General features: G+C 43.9%; 2 protein-coding genes across 5 annotated transcripts in view; one reads left to right on the top strand and one right to left on the bottom strand.

The window, feature by feature from the left end:
• The window catches only part of LOC106583531 (calcium/calmodulin-dependent protein kinase type 1-like), a 61730-nt gene extending 49751 nt beyond the window's left edge, over positions 1 to 11979 (bottom strand). Inside the window, exons 1-3 of the mRNA XM_045705853.2 lie at positions 11426 to 11979; positions 4282 to 4383; positions 3059 to 3188 (exon numbers count right to left, since the gene is read on the bottom strand). Coding sequence (XP_045561809.1) covers positions 3059 to 3150 — 92 coding nt within the window. The 5' untranslated portion in view covers positions 3151 to 3188; positions 4282 to 4383; positions 11426 to 11979. The remainder of the gene's footprint in view (positions 1 to 3058; positions 3189 to 4281; positions 4384 to 11425) is intronic.
• Positions 11980 to 12067: 88 nt separating this feature from the next.
• LOC106583529 (protein polybromo-1) lies at positions 12068 to 26732 on the top strand. 4 transcript variants are annotated; one of them, XM_014167824.3, is made up of 31 exons: positions 12068 to 12198; positions 12733 to 12882; positions 13114 to 13211; positions 13411 to 13558; positions 13736 to 13885; positions 14173 to 14358; positions 14546 to 14644; positions 14852 to 15029; positions 15172 to 15388; positions 15673 to 15814; positions 16051 to 16148; positions 16585 to 16726; positions 17044 to 17181; positions 17564 to 17675; positions 17857 to 18064; positions 18367 to 18667; positions 18975 to 19111; positions 19339 to 19550; positions 19657 to 19839; positions 19926 to 20083; positions 20695 to 20937; positions 21334 to 21479; positions 21782 to 21939; positions 22137 to 22320; positions 22864 to 23071; positions 23478 to 23676; positions 23959 to 24072; positions 24616 to 24777; positions 25476 to 25540; positions 25713 to 25911; positions 26167 to 26732. In XM_014167824.3, exons 2-31 carry the CDS (start codon positions 12745 to 12747, stop codon positions 26328 to 26330), a joined length of 4887 nt encoding a protein of 1628 aa, XP_014023299.1. In that variant the 5' UTR covers positions 12068 to 12198; positions 12733 to 12744; the 3' UTR covers positions 26331 to 26732. The 4 variants fall into 4 exon arrangements, with proteins under 4 accessions (XP_014023299.1, XP_014023301.1, XP_014023300.1 ...); XM_014167826.3 differs by lacking the exon at positions 24616 to 24777 and having other exon boundaries at positions 23959 to 24030; XM_014167825.3 differs by lacking the exon at positions 24616 to 24777.
• Positions 26733 to 26899: the final 167 nt, after the last annotated feature.

Below are 26899 nucleotides of genomic sequence, written 5' to 3'. Positions count from 1 at the left end.
CCCACTGTTCCAGATACTTTTGGAGCTCACTGTAAATGATAACATCTGGATCCATAAAACAAATGATATTTGGAGGTCATTGTTCCGTCAACCCCACAAACCCACAAGGACAGAACGGGACTGGACCGGACACAGGACAGGACAAGAACCGACAGAACAGTTCATCCTAAAGCCGCCACTGAGTAAACACATGAGGAATATCAGGATTTAACCAGAAGAACTTAATACAACATTTCCAAATAAATCTATTAACTCCCTACCCTGCATTCCTGGATAAAGCTGTATTCAGTAATCTGTCTGGGAGCGTAAGAAGCTTTCCGTCAACACATACAGTGGGATTATATTCTGCTCTCTGCCATGTCTCACTGTGAACCATGACAACAGGGAGGGAAGATTGCTATGAGGTTTTCATAGGAAGAAGGCGATGCTATCCTCCTGGCTCCTGCTTATATAAGACTTTTATAATATCTTAATATTCTGTCAGATGCCACACCACTTTATTGAGTTCTCTATCCAATGTTACTGAAAGAAATAGATAACAATGAACAACTCTGGAAGGTTGAAATATGCGGACGAAGATCGTCGCTCATGTTATTTTGCCACTGTTTAGCACTGAAGCAGTGTGACGTTCTGCTTCTCTCACATTGATGTGACATTGGGCTAAATATGGTGTGATACTGTAACTGTATATCACAGACTTTACTCTGACTCACTACTTCAGTTTACTCCTCTTGGCTACACCAGTTCTAGTCTCACAGTACAGGACATCACAGCGAATGACTGGAGTCCAGGCTACACCAGGTCTGATATTCTGTAAGGGACCACAACAGTGGTTGCATCACAAATGGCACCCTATTCCCTATATAGTGTACTACTTTTGACCAGAGCCCTATGGGGAAATAGGGTGCCATTTGGGACAAAGCCACTATCAAGTCACCCTGTCTGAGCTGCCTGCAGTAGAGCCATTTATCTCCAGCCATTCCTGTCCCAGGAAAACACCTGTTAATAATATGCGATTCCTGACAGAGGTGAGCATCCACACACAGCACCATATCTCTGTTAACACCAGTGCATGTATGTTAGGTCATTGCATGGTGCTTTAGTGGGGGGGAGCGGAAAGGTGGAGAGGCGATCCCTGACCATCTGGAGTCAATGCTGTCCTCCTGTTGCTTAGTGTCATGTCGTCATCTACTCGATCTAGTCTGTCCCCTCCAGATACAAACCATCAGTCATAATGCCAAGGGCTGTGTTCAGCTTTCTGCTTGGAAATTGATGTTCTGGTCCATTGGGGTGGATAGGCTTGTGTGAACTGACCAAAACATAATGTGATGATCATAGGCTTCATGTGTGCTTCAAGGTTTGGACCATTAAAATGTAAACTGAGAAATATGTGCTAACTTACGAACAAAACAATGCAGTTGAAAAATGAAATAAGAGTGTTGCTCTGTAGTCTGATCAGAAACCCATGGACAGAAAGGGAAATGGTCTGAATGAGGCTGCATCAGACAGTGGCCGTTTCCGAATACCCATACTGCGTCCTAAATAGGTCATTTGAGTGTGCGAAAAAATTATATTTAATAGTATGCAACATTTCGAAAATGTTGGATACTTTAAATGCCCGGATGTCATACTCATTTGGGCTTTAACAACAGCTGATCAATTAGACACGTGATGCACTACCAAAATCAACAAATAGTGGTAATCAACACAATTGTGCATGTCACGTTCTAATTATGCGAAAATAGAATGTTTTATAGTATGTGAATTTTCCCCAAAAAATGGAGTATGGTTTAAATGCCGGGATGTTATACTCATTTCAGCTCTTCATCTAGAATTCGATGCACTTTTCCACAATACATTGGAAGAGGTGGGCTGTGAGTGATAGGCCCTAGTTCTTGTCAAGTAGCCAAACTACAAAACTAGGCTAATTAATAGCAAAGCTTCTGTGGTGGTGTTCAAATGTAGGCTAAGTAGTTTTTGTTCTCCTTAAAATGATCACAAGTATTGCTTCTTTGGCTACAGCTTTAAAAACAGAAGAATTTGTTTTTACCCAAAGTGGATTTCTGTTCTCATTGAAAAGTGTTTCTTGTTCTCTTGGTCTTCTTCAGAGCTTTTAAACTAAATACTAAACCATATTTTGATTTCTGAATATGTTGGCACAGGGGACTCAGTGTCACCGGTGTAGACTGTCTCTGCATTGTGTTTTGATCGGCTTACATATGACCACAGTATCAGGGTTGGTGTTGATCTTTTATTCTCTGATAAAGAAACAAACAACATCCACAAATGGAATGTTGTGCTGTCCTTATGCACCAACTCCTCTCTTCCACATAGGTACAGTAGACAGGGAAGAGGTAAGAGGGGCAGAGGATGTTTATGAGGGGGAATGCAGAATTAGAAGGAATCATGCAACGTTAAAAAGGGCACTTACAACAACAAAAGGAATGTACACTAATATCAGGCATGGAAACTATTCAGATTTTGTGTATTTATACAACATGAAATTCAACACTTGTTACATCGGGATGTGGCTGCGTTATTAACGTCATGTTAACCAGGCCTTTTGATTTGAATATATGGATTGTTTTAGTTTTGTAGTACAGATTCTAAATTTAACTACTCAAGGACATAATGGAGTTCTCACAGAGATCATATCATTCGTAATGAATGATATGATCTCTATGGTTTTGGATCATATCCAAATGTGTGTTATTTCCTCATTGATATCCAGGTCACGGTCACCCTCGCAAAATACATTTCTAACCTCAAGGGTGTTTCCTGGTTAAATAAAATGTCTTCTCACCCCGTTTTTCTTTCTTCTTCTTTCATTTTCCCTCTTTGCTCCTCTCACACGCTGCTGTTACTGTGCCATTTGGCCTGGCTGCTCTATGCTCTGCTCTCACTGAGACACTAGAAATAAATACAATAATGTCCAAGAGCACTAATCTCTCTGTTACGCTAAACGTGATATACCTCTTCTTGCACATCTCTCTCCCAGCAATACATTGAGACTTACTGTATTCAGCTATTACTGTAACAGTGGTGTCAGAACACTTACGTTCCCAGAACTTCTTTGAAGTCATAGTTTTCTTTGATGTCCGACGTCTTCTTTTTCCATCCATTCCCATCCTCTAGATCTCCAAGGGGCATCCTAACCTATTCTGTCAATCCGATCGGCCACGGGAGAACTGTGGAGGGATGAAGTGGTGGACAGTCAGGCAGAAAGTTTAGCATCCACATTTATTAGCAGGCAGACCCTGCTCACTGGAAAACACACACACACTTCATGCTTTAAATCGAGTTACTGGAGAAGAGCAGCCAAGCATGTTAATGATGACACAGACAATCTATCATCTAGTCATTCAAAACCAAATTATGATAGGCTTTGAAAGATGTGGTATTTACATGGATGAGACATGGAGGGTCTTAACTGGGCATGGGCTGGGTCCCAAATGGCTCCCTATTCCCTATATAGTAGACTAGTTTTGACCAGAGCCCCATTGGCCCCGTGGTGTGCCTAATGCGAAATCAGATGTATGGATCAACATGGGAGATTTAAAGCACTTTTCAATGCCATCTCTCTTTAGTATTTTAATTAATTACAACTCACAGAGGTCATTTCAATCGATAAATAACCAGAGAAAAGAGTGATCAACACCCAAGGTTGTATTTACCACAAGGCTAAGAGAAGGGAGGAAGGGAGACAGACAAAGAAAGAGGTGTAATGGGTTCACACTCAAAAATAAGTTGCATAAAGCTTACTTCATTATTCAATGTTTTACATTTTTTACTGCATCAGGGGTAGTGTACACAGATGTTTCGGCTCTACAGCCAGATCTGGACAGGTTCCGAAATTAAATTAAATGAATTTCTTAACTACATTAACTCTAGAATACAATTAATTTCCTTCACTATGGAACATACCATTACATCTAAGAAATGTATAGAGTTACTTGTTACAAAGAAGAGACAATCTCTCAGTACTACATTTTACAGAAAACCTACAGATAAAAATACTATATTGATAGCTGATATTTATCCCCCTCTCCCCCTAAAGAGGTTTACCAGTAAGACAACTTCATAGACTGCGTCGCATCTGTAATACAGAAGAAGAATATGATAGACAATCAAATTCTCTCCTTGAGCATTTTCACCTGAGAGGATACCCGATACCTGGCATGATAAAGCTCAAAAACAAATTAAAAGCTTGAACAGGAGCCAGTTACTTAATAAATCCTAACAAAAACTGAATAAAGTGTTTTCTGTTAACTATATACTTACTTTCAATGATAGCTGTTATGGCATCAAGTCTATTGTCATAAACACTGGCACATCATCAGAATCCTCTTTAAATTGTGCTTTCCAGAGTCCACCTTTATTCACCTATAAATGATCAAGAAATCTATCAAACATTTTGGTTAAATCTGATGTGGTCAGAGAGAGAAAAGAGGCATTCATAAAAGGATGCTTCCCCTGTAGATCTTGTACCTCTTGCAGCACCATAAGGACATGTTGTAACTTTGTATGCCCTCAGACTTCTAGAACCTATGAGATAAAGTCATGTATAACTTGCGCTACTAAAGGAGTTATGTATGTTACAATGTTCTTGTAATACAATTTTTATTGGAAAAACATCCCCGCATTGAAAGTACGTCTAGAGAACATAAATCCACAATTAGACGTGGAGAACATAAATCCACAATTAGACGTGGAGAACATAAATCCACAATTAGATGTCAAGATATCACCTTGCCAGTTCCGAGACACATTATAGAACAAAATCATTATATTAATGAATTGCTTTGCGTCGGTATTCTAAAAAGTTAATAGCTATGTGGATATATACATTTACAGTGGGGGAAAAAAGTATTTAATCCCCTGCTGATTTTGTACGTTTGCCCACGTACAAAGAAATGATTAGTCTATAATTTTAATAGTAGGTTTACTTGAACAGTGAGAGACAGAATAACAACAAAAAAATCCAGAAAAACGCATGTGAAGAATTGTATGAAATTATTTGCATTTTAATGAGGGAAATAAGTATTTGACCCCTCTGCAAAACATGACTTAGTACTTGGTGGCAAAACCCTTGTTGGCAATCACAGAGGTCAGACGTTTCTTGTAGTTGCCCACCAGGTTTGCACACATCTCAGGAGGGATTTTGTCCCACTCCTACATTTACATTTAAGTCATTTAGCAGATGCTCTTATCCAGAGCGACTTACAAATTGGTGCATTCACCTTATGATATCCAGTGGAACAACCACTTTACAATAATGCATCTAAATCTTTTAGGGGGGGGGGTTAGAAGGATTACTTTATCCTATCCCAGGTATTCCTTAAAGAGGTGGGGTTTCAGGTGTCTCCGGAAGGTGATGATTGACTCCGCTGTCCTGGCGTCGTGAGGGAGCTTGTTCCACCATTGGGGTGCCAGAGCAGCGAACAGTTTTGACTGGGCTGAGCGGGAACTGTGCTTCCTCAGAGGTAGGGGGGCCAGCAGGCCAGAGGTGGATGAACGCAGTGTCCTTGTTTGGGTGTAGGGCCTGATCAGAGCCTGAAGGTATGGAGGTGCCGTTCCCCTCACAGCTCCGTAGGCAAGCACCATGGTCTTATAGCGGATGCGAGTTTCAACTGGAAGCCAGTGGAGAGAGCGGAGGAGCGGGGTGACGTGAGAGAACTTGGGAAGGTTGAACACCAGACGGGCTGCGGCGTTCTGGATGAGTTGTAGGGGTTTAATGGCACAGGCAGGGAGCCCAGCCAACAGCGAGTTGCAGTAATCCAGACGGGAGATGACAAGTGCCTGGATTAGGACCTGCGCCGCTTCCTGTGTGAGGCAGGGTCGTACTCTGCGAATGTTGTAGAGCATGAACCTACAGGATCGGGTCACCGCCTTGATGTTAGTGGAGAACAACAGGGTGTTGTCCAGGATCACGCCAAGGTTCTTAGCACTCTGGGAGGAGGACACAAGGGAGTTGTCAACCGTGATGGCGAGATCATGGAACGGGCAGTCCTTCCCCGGGAGGAAGAGCAGCTCCGTCTTGCCGAGGTTCAGCTTGAGGTGGTGATCCGTCATCCACACTGATATGTCTGACAGACATGCAGAGATGCGATTCGCCGCCTGGTTATCAGAAGGGGGAAAGGAGAAGATTAATTGTGTGTCGTCTGCATAGCAATGATAGGAGAGACCATGTGAGGATATGACAGAGCCAAGTGACTTGGTGTATAGCGAGAATAGGAGAGGGCCTAGAACAGAGCCCTGGGGGACACCAGTGGTGAGAGCGCGTGGTGCGGAGACAGATTCTCGCCACGCCACCTGGTAGGAGCGACCTGTCAGGTAGGACGCAATCCAAGCGTGGGCCGCGCCGGAGATGCCCAACTCGGAGAGGGTGGAGAGGAGGATCTGATGGTTCACAGTATCAAAGGCAGCAGATAGGTCTAGAAGGATGAGAGCAGAGGAGAGAGAGTTAGCTTTAGCAGTGCGGAGAGCCTCCGTGACACAGAGAAGAGCAGTCTCAGTTGAATGCCCAGTCTTGAAACCTGACTGATTAGGATCAAGAAGGTCATTCTGAGAGAGATAGCAGGAGAGCTGGCCAAGGACGGCACGTTCAAGAGTTTTGGAGAGAAAAGAAAGAAGGGATACTGGTCTCCTCTTTGCAGATCTTCTCCAAGTCATTAAGGTTTCGAGGCTGACGTTTGGCAACTCGAACATTCAGTTCCCTCCACAGATTTTCTATGGGATTAAGGTCTGGAGACTGGCTAGGCCACTCCAGGACCTTAATGTGCTTCTTCTTGAGCCACTCATTTGTTGCCTTGGCCGTGTGTTTTGGGTCATTGTCATGCTGGAATACCCATCCACGACCCATTTTCAATGCCCTGGCTGAGGGAAGGAGGTTCTCACCCAAGATTTGACGGTACATGGCCCCGTCCATCGTCCCTTTGATGCGGTGAAGTTGTCCTGTCCCCTTAGCAGAAAAACACCCCCAAAGCATAATGTTTCCACCTCCATGTTTGACGGTGGAAATGGTGTTCTTGGGGTCATAGGAGGCGGAGGAATGCTGCCTAACACGGTGAGTTGAGTTGATGCCAAAGAGCTCCATTTTGGTCTCATCTGACCACAACACTTTCACCCACTTGTCCTCTGAGTCATTCAGATGTTCATTGGCAAACTTCAGTCGGGCATGTATATGTATTCTTGAGCAGGGAGACCTTGCGGGTGCTGCAGGATTTCAGTCCTTCACGGCGTAGTGTGTTACCAATTGTTTTCTTGGTGACTATGGTCCCAGCTGCCTTGAGATCATTGACAAGATCCTACCATGCAGTTCTGGGCTGATTCCTCACCGTTCTCATGATCATTGCAACTCCACGAGGTGAGATCTTGCATGGAGCCCCAGACTGAGGGATATTGACAGTTTGTGTTTCTTCCATTTGCGAATAATCACACCAAATGTTGTCACCTTCTCACCAAGCTGCTTGGCGATGGTCTTGTAGCCCATTCCAGCCTTGTGTAGGTCTACAATCTTGTCCCTGACATCCTCGGAGAGCTCTTTGGTCTTGGCCATGGTGGAGAGTTTGGAATCTGATTGATTGATTGCTTCTGTGGACAGGTGTCTTTTTTACAGGTAACAAGCTGCGGTTAGGAGCACTCCCTTTAAGAGTGTGCTCCTAATCTCAGCTCGTTACCTGAATAAAAGACACCTGGGAGCCAGAAATCTTTCTGACTGTGAGGGGGTCAAATACTTATTTCCGTCATTAAAATGCAAATCAATTTATAACATTTCTGACATGCGTTTTTCTGGATATATTTTGTTGTTATTCTGTCTCTCACTGTTCAAATAAACCTACCATTGAAATTATAGACTGATCCTTTCTTTGTCAGTGGGCAAACGTACAAAATCAGCAGGGGATCAAATACTTTCCCCCCCACTGTAATTCTGTATCTCCATATGGTTTAAACAAATAATTAGATTTCACCACCATAAGCTACATTTAGACTGTTATACAAGAACACTGTCCATATCAGATTTTGCATATCGTTCATGAGTTGGCACCACGTATTTATGAACAACTTTTCCTGATGTCCATTGTGGTGGGCTATCTCATGAATTGATGTGACGTATTTAGGTGAGCGGACACCTGGGGCGATCATGTGTGAGTTGCCCTTCGTGCCCGCTCCCATACCCTATAATTCTGTATCTTTTTGGGAATCATTTGTATAGAGGTAGGCCAGAGGGGCCGCGTCCCTGATTGGCAGATGAGTGGAAATCCTGATTACAGGATCTGTTGTTCTTTACAAATGCTGTTTAGAATTATTTTTTTAAACGTACCTACACACTGAAGAACGCCGTAAAGCCGAAATGGCTGTGTACAATATCCCTGATCCAGTAAAAAAATTGACATATTTTTGAGTGTGACCTCATTACACCTCTTTGTTTGTCTTAATTTGCGGGTTTATGCAGCAATACACCAACCCATCTGGTTTGCACTTAGTGGGACTATCATTTTTCTTTCAACAGGACATTGACCCGACACACCTCCAGGCTGTGTAAGGGCTATTTGACCAAGAAGGAGAGTGATGGAGTGCTGCATCAGATGACCTGGCCTCCACACTCACCCGACCTCAACCCAAATTAGATGGTTTGGGATGAGTTGGACCACAGAATGAAGGAAAAGCAGAAAACAAGTGCTCAGCATATGTGGGAACTCCTTCAAGACTGTTGGAAAAGCAATCCAGGTGAAGCTGGTTGAGAGAATGCAAAGTGTGCAAAGCTGTCATCAATGCAAAGGGTGGCTACCTTGAGGAATCTCAAATATAAAATATATTTTGATTTGTTTAATACTTTTTTGGTTACTACATGATTCCATAGATTTGATGTCTTCACTATTATTCTACAATGTAGAAAATAGTAAAAATAAAGAAACCCTTGAATGAGTAGTTGTGTGCAAACTTTTGACTTGTACCATATATATATACACACACACATACACACACTACCATTCAAAAGTTTGGTGTCACTTCGAAATGTCCAATTTGTTTGTCCATTAAAATAACATCATATTGATCACAAATACAGTGTAGACATTGTTAATGTTGTAAATGGCTATTATAGCTGGAAACGCATGATTTTTTTATGGAATATCTACATAGACGTGCAGAGGCCCATTATCAGCAACCACGTTCCAATGGCACGTTGTGTTAGCTAATCTAAGTTCAGAATTTTAAAAGGCTAATTGATCATTAGAAAACCCTTTTGCAATTATGTTAGCACAGCTGGAAACTGTTGTCCTAATTAAAGAAGAAGCAATAAAACTGGCCTTCTTTAGACTAGCTGAGTGTCTGGAGCATAAGCATTTGTGGGTTCGATTACAGGCTCAAAACGTCCAGAAACAAAGAACTTTCTTCTGAAACTCGTCAGTCTATTCTAGTTCTGAGAAATGAAGGCTATTCCATGTGAGAAATTGCCAAGAAACTGAAGATCTGGTTCAACGCTGTGTACTACTCCCTTAACTGAACAGAGCAAACTGGCTCTAACCAGAAAAGAAAGAGGAGTGGGAGTCCCCGGTGCACAACTGAGCAAGAGGACAAGTACATTAGAGTGTCTAGTTTGAGACACAGACGCCTCACAAGTCCTCAGCTGGCAGCTTCATTAATTAGTACACGCAAAACACCAGTCTCAACGTCAACAGTTAAGAGGCCACTCCCGGATGCTGGCCTTCTAGGCAGAGTTCCTCTGTCCAGTGTCTTTGTTCTTTTGCCCATCTTAATCTTCTATTTTTATTGGCCAGTCTGAGATATGGCTTTTTCTTTGCAACTCTGCCTAGAAGGCCCGCATCCCGGAGTCGCAACTTTAGGGTTGGCACTATGCATTACGGCAGGTAGCATTCTCCTGGCATCAGCCAAACCCAGATTCGTCCATCGGACTGCCAGATGGTGAAGTGTGATTCATCACCCCAGAGAACGCGTTTTCACTGCTCCAGAGTCCAATGGCGGCGAGCTTTACACCACTCTAGCCGATGCTTGGCATTACGCCTGGTGATCTTGGGCTTGTGTGTGGATGCTTGGCCATGGAAACCCATTTCAAGAAGCTCCCGACAAACAGTCATTGTGCTGATGTTGCTTCCAGAGGCAGTTAGGAACTCTGTAGTGAGTGTTGCAATCGAGGACAGACGATTTTCATGCGCTTCAGCAGTCGGTGGTCCCGTTCTGTGAGCTTGTGTGGCCTACCACTTCGCGGCTTAGCCGTTGTTGCTCCTAGACATTTACAGTTCACAATAACAACACTTACAGTTGACCGGGGCAGCTCTAGCAGGGTAGAACTTTGACAAACTGACTTGTTGGAAAGATGGCATCCTATGACGGTGCCACAGCGAAAGTCACTGAGCTCTTCAGTAAGGCCATTCTGCTGCCAATGTTTCTCTATGGAGATTGTATGGCTGTGTGCTCGATTTTATACACCTGTCAGCAATGGGTGTGGCTGAAATAGCTAAATCCACTAATTTGAAGGGGTGTCCACATACTTTTGTATAAATAGTGTACTTGTTTAGGACTACAGAGAAAGGGAGATTTAGCTGGACCCTGACATATGTTGTACAACCGCAACCTCTCTAACAAGTATTTCAAGCCAGCCTGTCAAGAACTGATCATGACCATTAGCACCCTATAGGCCAAGTCCCAGTTTATAGCACAGTGCACCCATAGTCACAAGGAAATGTGTGGATGTCCTGGACATTATTACTCTATGTATAAATAGTAAGTAGTAAGGACAGGCAGAGGCCGAATGGGCTATTGCAGAATATCACCAATTGCATGGGAAAGATACAACATCTTGTTCCATAGCCTCATAGTTCTTCTAGATTTATTCAAATTCCAACAGGCTATGATAACACTTGAAATGTAAAATAGCAAGATTAAGAAAAAAATAGTTCTGATATGGAATAGATTGGATTACAATATGTATACTTCTAATTTAGTGAGAAACATTCTGGTCTTTCTTGGCACGATTAGGCCGTCAACGAAAACGGTACTATAGCAGACGGGTTGACCAGTGAAATGATGAATCAGAACTGGCAAAAAATGTAATCTACACTATTATCATACATACATATTTTAATCTATCCAAGTACAAGTATAGCGCACATCAATAGGCGATTGTTGAAATGAAAATGAAAGGAGTGTGTGGGTGCGCTGTGCATAGGCCTAAGCATGTTCTCAACGTTCAAGGGTATAGTCTAACAAGCATATATGAGCATCTTGGATATTAATTGTCGGCTACGGTATAAGAAGACATAGTTTATGCAAAATCGAAGATGCGCCGGTTGAATAGGATTAGGAAGGCTATAGAATAGTCTACTGCGATAATATACCCGAGGCCAAAAAACTGAAAGGTGGTTACATTTTCTTATGCATCCAAATATAATTAAAATCTTACCTGAATGCACGGAGCTCAAGAATCCCTTCTCCCTCTCAATGGGCGGTTTCAGGTTTGGCTCTCTGTGCGCATCGCTAGATCAGTTCAGGCTACTCGCCTGACGCCAAGAAGGGTACTCGCTTCAGAGCTCAGGAAATGAAACAGTCTTAAATCATTGAATAAAAAGTAGCCGACTATCTGGTCCTACCTTAAATTAACTCTATCGCCTGACATGGATTGTATTGCCTAAAGCTAACATACCGCATTAGACTTCATGATGATGTTATTATAAGCTATTTGGGCTGGCTATTCACGAGGGGGTGCAATTTCATTACATACAATAGATATACAATAGAAATTGCGTGTGAGATTTAATTTCCGAATTTTAAAACAAAATAATGTTTATTCGGAGAATTGTAGACTAATATTGCATGTCAATTCAATCGAATCTGTATTGAGGTAGTTAACATCCAGACATCTATCTATGTTACCCGCAAGGCACAGTCTCAACACAACCAAATTAAATTAGTCTAGTTCTTCAGTGCCTCAGACTGGGTAGTTTATCTATTACATTAAATCAAATGTAAACCATTTAGGTGGTTTGGAATTGGCCCCAGCTCTAGGCAAGGAATCTTTGCTATTTCCCACTTTTTCCAAATCGAACGCAGCTGGATATTGTCACTTCCGGCAATGGTGGGGAGGAGCTTGACTTGCTAACGTTTCGAATGAATTGACTTTAGCTCGATATACAGTACAACACATTATTTTGCTCAGGGAACTATACAACAATTGAGGTAAGCCTGCTTTGCATTTAGCCTTAAATTAGTTTAACAAAGTAGCTAACATTACAACTAGCTTGCTAGTTATTTGATCTAATTTCTGTTTGAGCGTGTAGCGAATAATTTTAGGTGCTCGCCTTTGTTTGTAGCTGGAATGTTAGCAGCTACAGTAGCTAGTTAGCTACATTAGCTAGCTACGCGCTAACGGTCTGCTACCACCGTTGCTCTGTATTTGTTATGGTTAAGTTAAATGAAGTATCGCTAGATAGCGAAATAAACCAATAGTATACGAAGATCTCCGTGTCCCGCGTTTGAAATATCTAGCTAGCAAACTAACGTGAGCATAAACGTATAACTAGCGGCTACATAGCAAGCTAAGTAGTTAATTAGTTAACAACTTTAAAGTGAACATGGTCATATTTGCGTTAATGTCAGTCAGTCTCAACAGAAAATTAAGGTTACAGGGCTAATCAGTGTGTATAATATATTATACAGTAAGTTGCAGAGTTACCTAGCCACCAAGCTAACGTGGTGTGTGTTATTTTGAAGGTACCATCAGTTATGCCAATGAGTTCGAAAAGAAGAAGGGCCACCTCTCCCTCTAGTAGTGTGAGCGGAGGGGACTTTGACGATGCATCCTCCACTCCTGGAAGCGGACGAAAGAGACGAAGAGCCTTTAATGTTCCTACAGTAGACCCTGTGAGTTGATTTTCTTAGTTCTAGCGCTGATATATGAAATTATTGAGATCAGACCAAACTAACTACCCCCTTAAATAAAGATTTTTATTCTTAACATCCTTGTTGTTTGACACTTGGGCAGCTTTGACATGTTTTATTCATGTGATGCAGTGAATCCAAGTATCCCAAACTTGGATTTGTGTACTGTAACCTGCTTTGACACGTTGTTTGATCATGTTTTGTGTTCAACAGATTGCTGTGTGCCATGAGTTGTACAACACTGTCAGGGACCACAAGGACGACCAGGGGAGGCTGCTTTGTGAGCTGTTCATCAGCGTACCAAAGAGAAGGTAATGTACCATCTGACATTAGAGATGGGTGGGTCATGTTCATCTGGGCACACAATAACAAAACATTCGCAACAGAAAACTTAACTTGTTTATTTTTTTATTGACATGTCCAAGTAGTCCCTCTCCATTTCAACCCACTTTCTAACATTTGACTCCAAATGACCATAGACCTAATGTAGAAGTGACCTCCCTCCTTCAGGAACCTGCCAGACTACTATGAGGTGGTGTCCCAGCCCATAGACATGACCAAGATCCAGCAGAAGCTCAAGTCAGAGGATTACCAAGATGTGGAGCAGCTCACTGCTGATTTCCAGCTTATGTTCAACAATGCCAAGAACTACTATAAGGTGGCAGACACACTATGTTCAGTGGAAACTCTGAGATGAAAATCTTTTGAAGGATTGATTATGCTGTACTTTGTGCCTTTACACTTTGACTAATAACAAACATTGTTACTCTTTGACTAGTAGGAAAAACATCCTTTAGACACTGCAGGTTAGTCATGGTTTTATCTGACTTGTCAGGCTGAGAGTGAAGAGTACAAGGCGGCCTGCAGGCTGTGGGAACTCTATGTCCAAATCAGGAATGAGTTTGTGCAGCCAGGGGATGGTGATGAAGATGATGACGATGGTGAAGACATGCTGGATAATCCTGCTCTCTCCACTGAAGACGAGGTAAAGATCATCTGGACAAATCAGTTTTTACCTCTGTCATGATCTTTGATTTCCTTGCTGCTGTGCATGTGTATCATAGAATATAAAACAATCTCGATAGCTCATATCTCGTGTCAGGTTAACCACCTAATACTGTTCATTATCACTTTTTATGTGTCTACAACTGCTACTATCAAGCTAAGTTGGACCATTCTTTATAAGCTCTGTAACACTTGCAACTCAAGTTCCATAGTCAGTGGATGTGCATGGGATCATAGCTTATTGTTCCTGTATGCTCTGATCTGCAGACTCCACCGAGCTGCCTGAAGGAGGTTTTGGAGCAGCTGTTGGATGCTGTGGTGTCATACACGGACACATCAGGACGGGTCATCAGTGAGCTCTTTCAGAAGCTGCCTTCCAAAATGCACTATCCAGACTACTATGCCGTTATCAAGGAGCCCATTGATCTTAGAGCCATCGCTCAGAGAATACAAGTATCCTATTCACCTCCTGAAGCATTGTGATTTGTGTAGAATTGATTGATTTAAGCATATTGTTACATAAACAAGTTAATATAGACCTACTTGACATCATTTCTTGCTTTGTATAATTATATAAGATATAACTGTGTAACCTAACCATGATCTTTTGTGACTGCTACTGATTATTTGTCTTTTTCAGATTGGATACTACAAAAGTGTCACCGCCATGGCCAAGGATGTTGACCTTCTGGCGAAAAATGCAAAAACATACAATGAACCAGGATCTCAGGTTTTTAAGGTATATTTATCTTATGCTAAATATAATATATTTTATACTGCTTTTCTGTATTCTTATATGTTCTGGTGTACAATTGAGCTGAAAGTCTAGTTTCAGTAGAGCTATGTTGTACTCTAGATTTTACTGCATGTCTACAACTTTCCAAATGTACTGTAGATGCTATACAAAGCACACTAATCACAATGTTTTCCCTAATTTGATGTTAAGGATGCTAACACCATCAAGAAGGTCTTTATCCAGAGAAAGACTGAGATCGACCATGCTGAGCCCACTAAGACCAGTGTCCGCATCAGGAACCGGAGGTCAGCCCAAGGAGACCGTCTCTCTGCCATCACTCTGGCTCTGCAGTACGGCTCAGAGAGTGACGAGGACGCCCTGCTCTCTGGTGAGTTTGTCTCAACACATACACACTCTAACTAGAGTTGAATTGTTTAATCTTTGCGACCAAACCCTCTTCATAGCTTTATTTCAGTAGGGTTAAGTATGTGACTAATTGTGCGCACTCCTCTGTCCATCATGTGTTCCAGGCTCTGTGCGTTATGACGAGGGTGAGTCTGAGGCGGAGTGCCTGAGCTCCAGTATGGACATGGGTAACCCAGTGTTCCAGCTATACGAGGCTGTGAGGGGGGGCAGGAACAGCCAGGGACAGCTCCTCTCTGAACCTTTCCTCCAGCTGCCCTCCAGGAAAGAATACCCTGACTATTACCAGCAGATCAAACAGCCCATCTCCCTCCAGCAGATCAGGTAGGAATAGGCTACTACAGTACATCGTCCTATAGGTACTGTACATGGAGAGTTTTTCGCCGTGTAACTAACATCATTGTTAGTTACACATTAGTTCACATTAGTTCACATTTGGGAGAAGCAAAACAGCGAGGGGCGCTGTTTTGCTTCTCCCAAATGTGATATTTTTTTGCGACCAGCAAAACTCTTTGGACCTTCTTTTTGCCCAGCTCCTGTTGCTACTTTGGATATACAGAAAACCCATCCGTTCAGTGAATGATGACTGACCTTGTCCTCTGTTCCAGGGAGAAGATGAAGAACGGTGAGTACCAGAGCGTGGAGCAGATGGACTCTGACCTCACTCTGATGTTTGAAAACGCCAAGCGCTACAACGTGCCCAACTCAGCCATCTTCAAACGGGCCCTGCGGCTGCAGCAGATCCTGCTGGTCAGTAGGGTCTTAGACCTTATCTGCATTTTATACTGTTGATTGTTTAGGAAAGGGCTGAATATAATAAATGGTCATTCAGAGTACACTGGTAGGATTTCTTTCTGTTGGTGAGTTGGGAATGCAACTAGGAATACAAGACATTGAAACGTAAATGCTGGTAGGGTTTCTGTGTAGAGAAGACTAAGTGGTGAGTACAGTATTGTTGACCGTGGTATGTAATGAATGTTTTGCAGATAAAGAAGAGGGAGCTGTTGAGGAGAGGTGATGAAGAGGATCAGGACAGCATTCTGTCCTCTGACACAGGAACTGGCAGTGCTACCAAGAAGAAAAGGTAGGACCACATCCCCCCCTCTCTTTCTCATTCTTTCATTACCACATCTAGATAGATGCAATCGTTGACATCTCACACCAAGTCAACCACCTATAGCTTTCATTCTCATTTGTTTTTTGTGTCTATCTACATTTGCTGCCCTCCTGCTTATAAGTTTACCCTTTGCAAAGGTAATTAGACTCAAGTCAAGTTGCCTACAGGCGGCCCAAATCCGTTCTCTTATATCGAGGTGGAGTTGAGTTTTGATAACTGGTCGTGCGATTTGCTAGCAACAACATTGAGTCACCATCAGTTGGTACTTTAAGGGTTTTCTGAATGTACATTTTTATCTATACCTATTTTTGTCCTATACAACTTGTGGCCCTTTCGCGGGGTGCTGAAATTCATACTTTTATAAAAACATTTATTGAATACAACCGCCTCTCTTGCCATGCAGCCATAAGAAGAATGTGAAGAAGAACCGTATGAAGGCACTGTATGCTGCAGTGACTGAAGCCAGAGAAGCAGGGACCAACCGGAGGCTCTGTGATCTGTTCATGGTGAAGCCCTCCAAGAAGGATTACGCAGACTACTACAAGGTAGGCATGAAGTCAACACCAGGTTTTCACAATCCACTAGTTGGTGGTTTGATAGGGCTGCTTAGATAAAATAAATAAAAAAACGTAATCTTTGTTTTCCTAACAGAATATAGTGAGGCGTACTGGACATCCTATTGCAGTGGAGAAAAGCCACACATTTTAAATCGAAGCAGAATCTTGTTTATTTGAAACATAGATCTTGGTCCAGCAATGGAAAATATTACTTTAACATTTACATTTTTGATTCCCTAATGTTGGTATGGATACGGATGCCGTAGATCGGCTAATCTATGAACCTAACTCCTCCCTACTACCAGGTGATCCTGGAGCCCATGGATCTTAAGACCATGGAGCATAACATCCGCTCAGAGCGCTACGCCACCGAAGAGGCCCTTATGGACGACATGAGGCTGATGTTCCGCAATGCACGCCACTATAACGAGGAGGGATCTCAGGTAGGACCACTGCCAATCACTCACAGGGCCATGTCACAAAGTGTTCCGTAGGCATAAGACAAAGTAAAACGGGGAGTTATTACCTGAACTTGGCCAATAAGAAAAATAATTTTGTTTTTCTATGCTATGTCCTAATGGGCGGCAGGGTAGCCTAGTGGTTAGAGCGTTGGACTAGTAACCGAAAGGTTGCAAGTTCAAATCCCCGAGCTGACAAGCTACAAATCTGTCATTCTGCCCCTGAACAGGCAGTTCCTAGGCGTCATTGAAAATAAGAATTTGTTCTTAACTGACTTGCCTAGTTAAATAAAGGTAAAATGAACACCACCCTGGGCTAAATTTACAACACAGGAGGGAGGTTTGAATGACGTGTTTTGCTGTGAAGGTTTATGATGATGCTGACATCCTGGAGAAGATAGTGAAGGACAAGAGGAAGGAGCTCGGAGCTTCTCCTGAGGAGGGCACTGACAACATGGGATCTCCTAAGCTCAAACTAAGTATGTCTGACTCTTTTCTATGGGTGTTTAACAAAACTTCTGAAATATGTTTTTTTAAAAACGAGCGTAAAGGCTATATTGTTGTTTTGATAACATTTACATGGAAATTCTCATATTTTTGTAGTTTGTGTATACTTGTCCCATACACATGCATGTTTTTCACCATCATCTCTCTCTGTAGGAAAGAGTGGCACGTCTCCTAAGAAGTCCAATAAATACCTGACCCCGCTGCAGCAGCGCCTCAATGAGCTGTATGATGCTGTGAGGAACTACACAGACGGCAGGGGGCGACGTATCTCCACCATCTTCCTGCGCCTTCCGTCCCGCGCCGAGCTGCCTGACTACTACTCCACCATCAAGAGGCCCATCGACATGGAGCGCCTGCGCAGGTAAGCTACAGCCTAACCTGTGTGTGGCTAGCTAGAGGTGAGGTTGCTGAGAGGTTAGAGAGCTGGGCCAGGAACTGTAAGTTAGCCCTGTTTGAATCTGGTGCAGAGTGAGCCAGCAACTGAAGGGTTTCTGGTATCAGTATCCTAGATGTACCATCTTCTGGTGTTGTGTCCTTGAGCAAGGCACTTATCCCCTGAAGTGCGCTCTGTGCTCCAACCTCTGTGTGTCTCTGGGGTTGGGAGCCGATAAAGCAAAAAAGACAAATCTGTTTCGATAGAAAATAAAGTCCTATGTTCTCCAGCCACATGGCAGGCGGCCGTTATCAGGACGTGGATGCACTGGTGGAAGATTTTGCCCTGATGTTCAACAACGCCTGTACCTACAACGAGCCAGAGAGTCTGATCTACCGCGACGCTCTGCTTCTCCACCGCGTGCTCCTGGAGACCCGCAGGCTGCAGGAGGGAGTGGAGGAGGGTGGCTCGCCCCCCGCTGTGGGGCCCCTAGTCAGGGAGCTGATCAGGAACCTGTTTATGTCTGTGCTCGGGCACCAAGACGAGGAGGGGAGGTGTTACAGCGACTCACTGGCTGAGATCCCTGCCCAGGTAAGAGAGAGGAGATCATCCATACTCTACCTGGGGCCGTATTCATAGTTTCTCAGGGTGGGAGTGCTGATCTAGGATCCGGTGCCCCCTGTCTATAATCTTATTCAGTGTGATCTAACAGGCAAAACTAAATCAGCACTCAAATGGCCTCCGGTCAGACTCTTTTTAAGATTTAAACAAAGATGTGTAGCATTTAGAAATTCTTATTTATTCAACATTGTTCAACATGTTTATTGTAATAGCAATCATTGAGTTTTTAATCAAAAGTTCTGAACGACCATTAAACTAAGTGAACTAACCTCAACAGGACCCGGCCAGCCCAGAGAAGCCTCTGCTCAACTTTGACGTGATCCGGGCCAACGTGGAGCGAGGACGCTACCGCAGGCTGGACGTGTTCCAGGAGCACATGTTTGAGGTGCTGGAGAAGGCCAGGCGCCTGCACAGGTACGTAGTCTGCACATCATTAGAAAGGCCTTTGTCGCTTTGAATTGCTCTCCAACCTTTCTGAGTCTTTGTTTTGTGTTTGAGTTTATGCATCTGATTCTAGATTGCAGCATTGATAGAAAGCTGAAACATGCCACAACTTAAACCAGGAACCAAGTTAAATCTAACTAATCTCTCCGTGAACCCTCAACCTTTGACCCTGCATGCCTTGCCCTGTCCCTTCACAGGACAGACTCTGAGATCTTTGAGGATGCGGTGGAGCTGCAGCAGTTTTTTATAAAGATCAGAGATGAGCTGTGTAAGAACGGCGAGATCCTCCTCTCCCCGGCTCTCAGCTACACCTCTAAACACATGCACAGTGACATAGAGCAGGAGAAGAGAGAGAAACTACCCAAGGAGATGGAGGAGGACAAACTGAAGAGGGAGGAGGAGAATAAAGGTGTGTGTGATGGCAGGGTGTGTCAGTGCAGGTGATTGATTGTGACTGAGTCTGAAGCAGATATAATGTGAGGTTGATGTATTATCATATTCTATGTGGTTTCCAGAGGAGGGAGAGAAGGCTGAGGACCCAGCTGGGGGAGGTGCAGGGCCAGAGAGGACGTACAGTCAGGACTGCAGCTTTGAGAACAGCACCTACCACGTGGGAGACTGTGTCTACGTGCAGCCAGCCGAGGCCAACCGCAAGCCTCACATCGTCTGCATCGAGCGCCTGTGGGAGGACGAAGCAGGTAACCAACACAACACACACTTTGAGAGACACACACACACTGCTTTACTGTCAGTAATGTGTTATTCTGTTTTTCCATGTGTGTAGGCGAGAAGTGGCTGTATGGCTGTTGGTTCTACAGGCCTGGTGAGACCTTCCATCTGGCAACACGCAAGTTCCTCCAGCAAGAGGTCTTCAAGAGTGACTACTTCAACAAAGTACTAGTCAGCAAGATACTGGGCAAATGCATGGTCATGTTTGTCAAGGTAAGGTCATATCTATCTGAACGGTTCTGATAATACACACAGCTGCACCATAGATGTATGTAATTCAATTGAAATGTTATGCTCATCTATTGGATTAGATAACATCATTATTTGAGCTGAATTGTAATGTCATTTGTAATATAAGATACACTGACTACTAGGGTAGGGAATTGCCAGGGACCTCACGTTACAATGTTATCACGATACTTTGGTGCCGATACAATGTGTTTGCGATTTGATACTGTGATTTATTTATTTTTTATTGCGATTCAAGGTTCCAAACATATTGCTCGCCATATGTCTGCTGTAGAGTGACGAGAGAGCCAATGGAAAACAAATTTTGATCAGTCATTGAAATAAGTGCCTAAAACTCCCTATTTTGATATTCTAATGCAGGTACAGCCAACTAGCGCAATATTGTCAAAACGATATGCTATATCATTATTCTTCGATTTACACCCCCCTCTACATTGCAGTCCTACTGCGCAGAATCACTGATCTACAAATCACCTTGTATTCCAAAGAACTTCTCATTATATGATGATTAGCCATTGCCTTGCTTTAAATTGATCCCCTCCAACACACTGATCATCTGTGTGCTTCCTCTACAGGATTACTTCAAGCTGCAGCCTGAGGGAGTCAGACCAGAGGACGTGTACGTCTGTGAGTCTCGTTATTCTGCCAGGAACAAGGCCTTTAAAAAGATCAAGCTGTGGGCCGTGCCAGCCGCCGTGAGGTTTGTCCCTCGGGACGTGCCGTTGCCCGTCGTCCGGGTGGCCTCCATGTATGCCAAACGTGATCAGGAGAAACTGCTGGCTGTGGCTGATATCGGCAGCCGCAGCATCGTCGACAAGGTGAGAAGTCTGAGCACAGGGGGTCTCTTTATTTTAGAGTGAAATGCTGTTGTCCTGCTTATTGGACATGTCCATCACAAATAAGACCACCACTATTACTGTACTTGTAAGGCACTTCATTGGGCACTTACCTCCGATGTAATATTAAATAACACTCAACATTGGAATGTATTAAATATTACTGAGCTGAGCCAAACTAAACTGAGACAAGCTGTGCTGGTTAAGCTTCCACCATAGTTGCTGGAGCTGTGCTGGAAAGGAAAATATTAGTCGGCACAGTACACTTAGTGTAAAAGGTGTAACGGTGTTAGAGGGGTAAAGCTGAATATTGTTGTTGCGGCGCCAACACTACCAGTGTTACTGAGTGTGTGTGCTCTCCTACTGTGTGATGTGTAGGAGCGTGAGGATGTGCCAGTGGAGATGACTGGAGGGGAGCCAGGCTGTCAGTACTATGACCAGCTCCACTACAACAACATGTGGCTGAAGGTGGGTGACTGTGTCTACATCCAGTCACATGAGCTCATTAAACCACGCATCGGCAGGTATGTCAATCAAACCTTCTAGTATTTCTCTTCATGTGTATTGTGTGTGTGTGAGAGGCTCTTTAGTCTAATCCTTGCATCCTCTCGCTGCCTCCTCAAAATGTATTGAAGAACAAGGTGGGGAGGGGAGGCACCTACTTCTCCCATATGGTTGAGAAGAAGGCGAGGGCGATGGGATGTGAGAAGTCCCAGAAATATGTAATTTAGTCAGCTTTGTTTTCAATATGGAAATGTGGTTTAGGTCTGTGAATGTGACAATTAGGAAGCTAACAGTTCTGTTTTAATTGATTGGGCTGTAACAGAATAGAGAAGCTGTGGGTGCGTGACGGAGCAGCGTTCTTCTTCGGGCCCATCTTCATCCACCCAGAGGAGACTGAACATGAGCCCACCAGGATGTTTTACAAGAGAGAGGTGTTTCTCAGCAACCTGGAGGAGACATGTCCCATGACCTGCGTTATAGGTACCGTACCACTTTAAGGCTTCCGCACTACACTCAACATGCAAATACTCAATCTACACTCAAAATGCAGACATTATTGCTGTTTACATTATCAAACCTTTGCCAGACTAGTCTCTGAAAACCGTTTCCGACATATAGCATAGCACCCCCTGGAATGGTCCTGTAATTAACCATCACTCTCTCTCTCCCTCCTGCAGGTAAATGTGTGGTGTCGTCCTTTAAGGACTACCTGTCGTGTCGGCCCACTGAGGTGTCTGAGGAGGACGTGTTGCTGTGCGAGAGCCGCTACATCGAGAGTGAGAAGCAGATGAAAAAGTTTAAAGGCCTAAAGCGCTTCTCCCTCCACGCTAAGGTGGTGGACGATGAGGTCTACTACTTCAGGTGGGAGCCACTCGCATACTGAACATTTAAAGGGGCTATCAGCAGTTGCTACATCCAGTTAGGAAATATGCATGAATCATATGGAACTTTTTTTTTTACTCCAATGTTTGTAAACAAACACTGTATAGCCTCAACATGGTAAAACTGTGATTTTAATAACATGGATGGTAAGTCTTTGCATCCATAGCTTTGTCTATAATTTGAGTGATTACATTTCTCCAGCCGCATCTCTCAGATTTTTACAGAAACAGTGGTCGGGAGAACGCTTTGTTATAGTTTCAACTGCTGATTGGGCCTTTAACATAGAACAGGTAAAAGCCCTATTCTGTTTATTCCAATTTCCCCCTTAAGTGTGCACTGAACTAATTCACTCCCCCTCATGGATTGGACCGGTGCACACACAGGCTAAGAAACCTGCTCTGCTCACTTCAGGGAGAACAAGGGAAGAGAATCGAGAATCGAAAGATTTTATTTGCTTGATAGCATATGTGAGTTTCTTGTCTGGCTTGTATCAACCCTCTTCTCTGATTGGTTCATATCCAGGAAGTTGATAGTGCCCCAGAAGGAGCCTTCTCCTCTGCTGAATAAGAAGATTGAAGAGTTGGAGATGAAGCTGGCAGACATGGATGAGGGGGATGAGGATCTGGATGACCTGGAGGATGAGGACGAGGCTCCAGAGACTCCCTCCATGCCCATCATGCAGACCCCTCTGGCAAGCGATTTGGACGTCATGCCTTACACCCCTCCTCAGGTCTTACATCCACGCACCCACACCCTTTGCCCAAATGCTGTACCCTTCTGCCCACACACAACCCACCTCAACAGATTTACCCTTCCACCTCCATGCATACACCCACCTTTGTCCCAACAAGTCTCTTACCTCCAATCAAACACACACCCAACCCACATAACCCCTCCATTCAGCCGCTCATGCATCACACACAGCCCTACCCAGATTTTACACCCATTACCATCGTTCCCCCAAGATTTGAAAGCTCTTCACACACCCCTACAAAACCAATGTGTACATCACTACCCAGGCCAGACATCACTACCTAGGGCCTCTCGATCTCTCTTTATGGAATTGAGCTTGAATTCATTAAAATACTGTACGTGTTACTGTTGATTGACCCGTCTACCACCGTTTCTCTTCACAGTCCACGCCCAAGGTAAAGGGTGTGTCTAAGAAGGATGGAGCCAAGAGGAAGATGAACATGAGCGGCTACATCCTGTTCAGCAGTGAGATGCGTTCAGTCATCAAGACCCGCCACCCTGACTTCTCCTTTGGGGAGCTCAGCCGTCTGGTGGGAACCGAGTGGAGGAACCTGGAGGCTCCCAAGAAAGTAGAGTATGAAGGTAGGAAGGCCAGGGAAGCATGCTAGTACTGAGGTGTCTATACAGAGCCTTTTAGTTACACCAGTAGATTCATACGCTGGTTGAGATCTGCAATCAGAATGTACCAGCCAGGTGACAATGTCATTATTTAAAGGGACATTATTACACTCCATAATCTTTTCATGTCACGAAAGTAGTCCAAATCCCATAAAACATCTGACAAACTTTGATTTTGGACTGTAATGTCCCTTCAATGTTAGCGTTATGAATATATCTAAGCATGCATGTTACTGTTTGTTCCAGAGCGGGCAGCAAGGGTGGTGGAGCAGCAGGAGAGGGAGAGGGCAGCCCAGCAGCAAGCGTCCCCTAGAGCAGGTACCCCAGTAGGGGCCATGATGGGAATGACACCTGGTCCAGGTAACCCCTTACTCACAGAGACAGGCAGTGAAACCCAAATACACCACTAGCCCCTAAGCGCACAGATGTGCATACGTTTCTATAGAATAGGGGCTAGGGGTTGATTTGTGATTCAGGGAGACAGCACGATCGCTTGGGACTTAGCAACTACCAGGAAATAATGAAACTGGACTGCTAAAATGATTCAACCTTTATTTACCGTTTTCTCCTATCTGAAAATTGTCCAGTGCCTTTCAACTGCATCATCATTACAGGCTGTGGTGGTTTATGTTGCTACTAATTAACATTTATTTTATCAGTTTGTTTTGCATCAAATGCATGATCCAAATCAACTGCATGACCAAGAAGAGTATTTGTTTTATTTAACCTTTTATTTCATTCCATCAGCATGTAGATATATACAGTAAACACCATGCTTGTTTTGCTTACTAACTGGTTTAAAAAAATAATAATAATAATAATAATAAATGTGTAGTGCATGTCAGTTGCATGTCACTTATGCATGGATATGTTGTTGTCCGTTCCCTGCCTCCTCCTCCTAAGGCATGATGGGAGCTTATGGCCCCCCCTACGGTATGCCCATGCAGGGCCCCTATGAGGGCTTGCTGGGTATGGGCCCAATGCCACCTCACCATATGGGCTCGATGCCCCCCCAACACTTCCAGCCAGGTATGCCAGGGTGCCACCCTGGCATGCCCCACCTGGGTAAGGACCCCCAACCAGCCACCGTCCACTCCAGGCCAAGGCCACACCTGTCCTGGTCAGTCAGTAGCTCCCAGTCAGTCGTGTCTGTCTCTCCTGCTGGAGGGGCTTACCTGGTCTACAGGCAGGCTGTGCTGTGGTGGCCCACTGACCACTCAGGCTGCCAAACATCTCTGTCTACTGGGAGATAAAGTGCACTCCAGAGTTGGTGAGGTGCAGGCAAAACAAAACACATTGAAAGTAAAGAAGGTAGAGTGTAGAGTAGAGGTACTTGCTTGACTGCCTGGCGGACAGACAGTTTGAAATGAAGATGCTCTGCATTGTAGCTATATAGTGTGCGACTGACTACCTTTTCAGTCCGTCTGTCCGTCAAGCACTACAGGGGTTCCGCCGTCCTTTACTTCTCTACACACTTACTTCTCTACACATCTGCTCTCATCTAATTTCTCTCAAACATCGGAATCCATGCTCGCCTCAATTAACACATGAACAAACATGTAATGCCTGTGGAGCTATGACTACAGCTAACCCTCTATCTCACCAGTTTCTGTAAAGATCACACATTTATTTTACAGCATGCATTCTATGCACATCCACCATGTTATATAGCCTACACTATGAATGTATCATGCAGCAACTATTACCCTCATACAACAGTGCTTGCCGTCTTGTCACGATTTTGTGGGAACTCGTTGTGATAGGTATGATGGGTCCTGGTATGAATGGCATGCAAGGAAGTCCCGGAGGCCACCACTACATGCAACAGGTAAAAGTCGAACTTACGATGACCAATGAGCTACTGCACTGATACTGTTTTCTATCATCTGGAACAATTTGCATGTTGTGTATGATTCCTGATTGGATTTCCATTAGTTCCATATGTTATATTGTATCCAAATGCAGTGGAAAAGTTATTATTTTTCCTGTATCTCCCTCAGCCTGGGATGCAGGCCCCTCCACCATACCCAGGCATGGGCCAGCTAGGGCAACCCTCCCACCTCCAGCCCACGACCCCCATGTTCGTGGCTCCACCGCCCAAGACCCAGAGGGTGCTCCACTCTGAGGCCTACCTCAAGTACATTGAGGGCCTGAACGCAGAGAACAACACTGTCAGCAAGTGGGACCAATCTCTCAAAGGTATATTTCTACTCACAAATTTGCTGTTCTTCTGTACTGCGTTTGCCTTTCTTTCCATGCACCTGTCCTACAGCATACTGAATGAACTACAACAATTTCCTTCTCACTGTACTACCATGTTTTCTAACTTTCTCTTGAATAGCTGTCCTCTTAGGTGTCAGTTATTGTTGAATTTTTTGGACTGTTCAGTTTTTGGGTGTGTGTTATGACTTGTGATGGGTAAAGTGTCACATTTCCATTATGTAATTTCCACAGCACGTAGGAGAGATGTCCACCTGTCCAAAGAGCAGGAGAGCAGACTCCCTTCCCATTGGTTGAAGAGCAAGGGAGCCCACACGACGATGGCAGACGCACTGTGGCGACTGCGGGACCTGATGCTTCGAGACTCACTGAACATACGTCAGGCGTACAACTTGTAGAAACCTCTAACAACTGTACGTGTTCCTGGCTGACTACATTGCAGACACCTGCCAGATCTCCAAAATACTTGGATAGGTGTTTAACATATTAGCTAACCACGTGATATGGCACGCAACCATTGGTTGATTCAATGCAAATGTCTGCAATGTAGTTGACCTGGTACACGACCACTGTCACACGCTCACTGTCCTCATCGTAGAATGGACACAGAAGAATTAGGTTATAGAGAAGCAATATTTTATAGTGAATCAATCATGGATTTTATATTTTCTTTAGAGCAGAATAAGCTTAGGTTTGTCATTTTATTTTGTATCATGGTTGTGAAGATTTCTCAATGTAAGTTCATGTTCTTAGCAGCTTATGGTCAGTCACTGACAAAATAAATTTGCTGAGGACATTTATGGTTGTTTCATTTGTGTTGTCTGTTTTGATTACCCCATGCACCACAAGGCTTATAACGGGAGATATCCCGCATAAAATACAGGCCTAGGTGTGGCCACTTTCATATGTTGTCTTCACAAAAGGTTTCTGAGCCTTTATTGGAGCTATGGATGTGCTTGTCTGTGGC

The sequence above is a fragment of the Salmo salar genome, chromosome 22 (genome assembly GCF_965601325.2).
Source record: "Salmo salar chromosome 22, fSalSal1, whole genome shotgun sequence".
In the NCBI taxonomy this organism is placed as follows: Eukaryota; Metazoa; Chordata; class Actinopteri; order Salmoniformes; family Salmonidae; genus Salmo; species Salmo salar.
Note: the sequence above shows the minus strand (reverse complement) of the source record. Positions and strands in the feature narration are given on the sequence as shown.

What these genes read in the sequence shown, in the direction of transcription:
- LOC106583529 (XM_014167824.3), top strand. Translation starts at nt 12,745, where the DNA reads ATGCCAATGAGTTCGAAAAGAAGAAGGGCCACCTCTCCCTCTAGTAGT. An exon ending in CGAGGACGCCCTGCTCTCTG is followed by an intron (nt 15,030 to 15,171) that starts GTGAGTTTGTCT and finishes CATGTGTTCCAG; the next exon opens with GCTCTGTGCGTTATGACGAG. An exon ending in TCCCATGACCTGCGTTATAG is followed by an intron (nt 21,940 to 22,136) that starts GTACCGTACCAC and finishes TCCCTCCTGCAG; the next exon opens with GTAAATGTGTGGTGTCGTCC.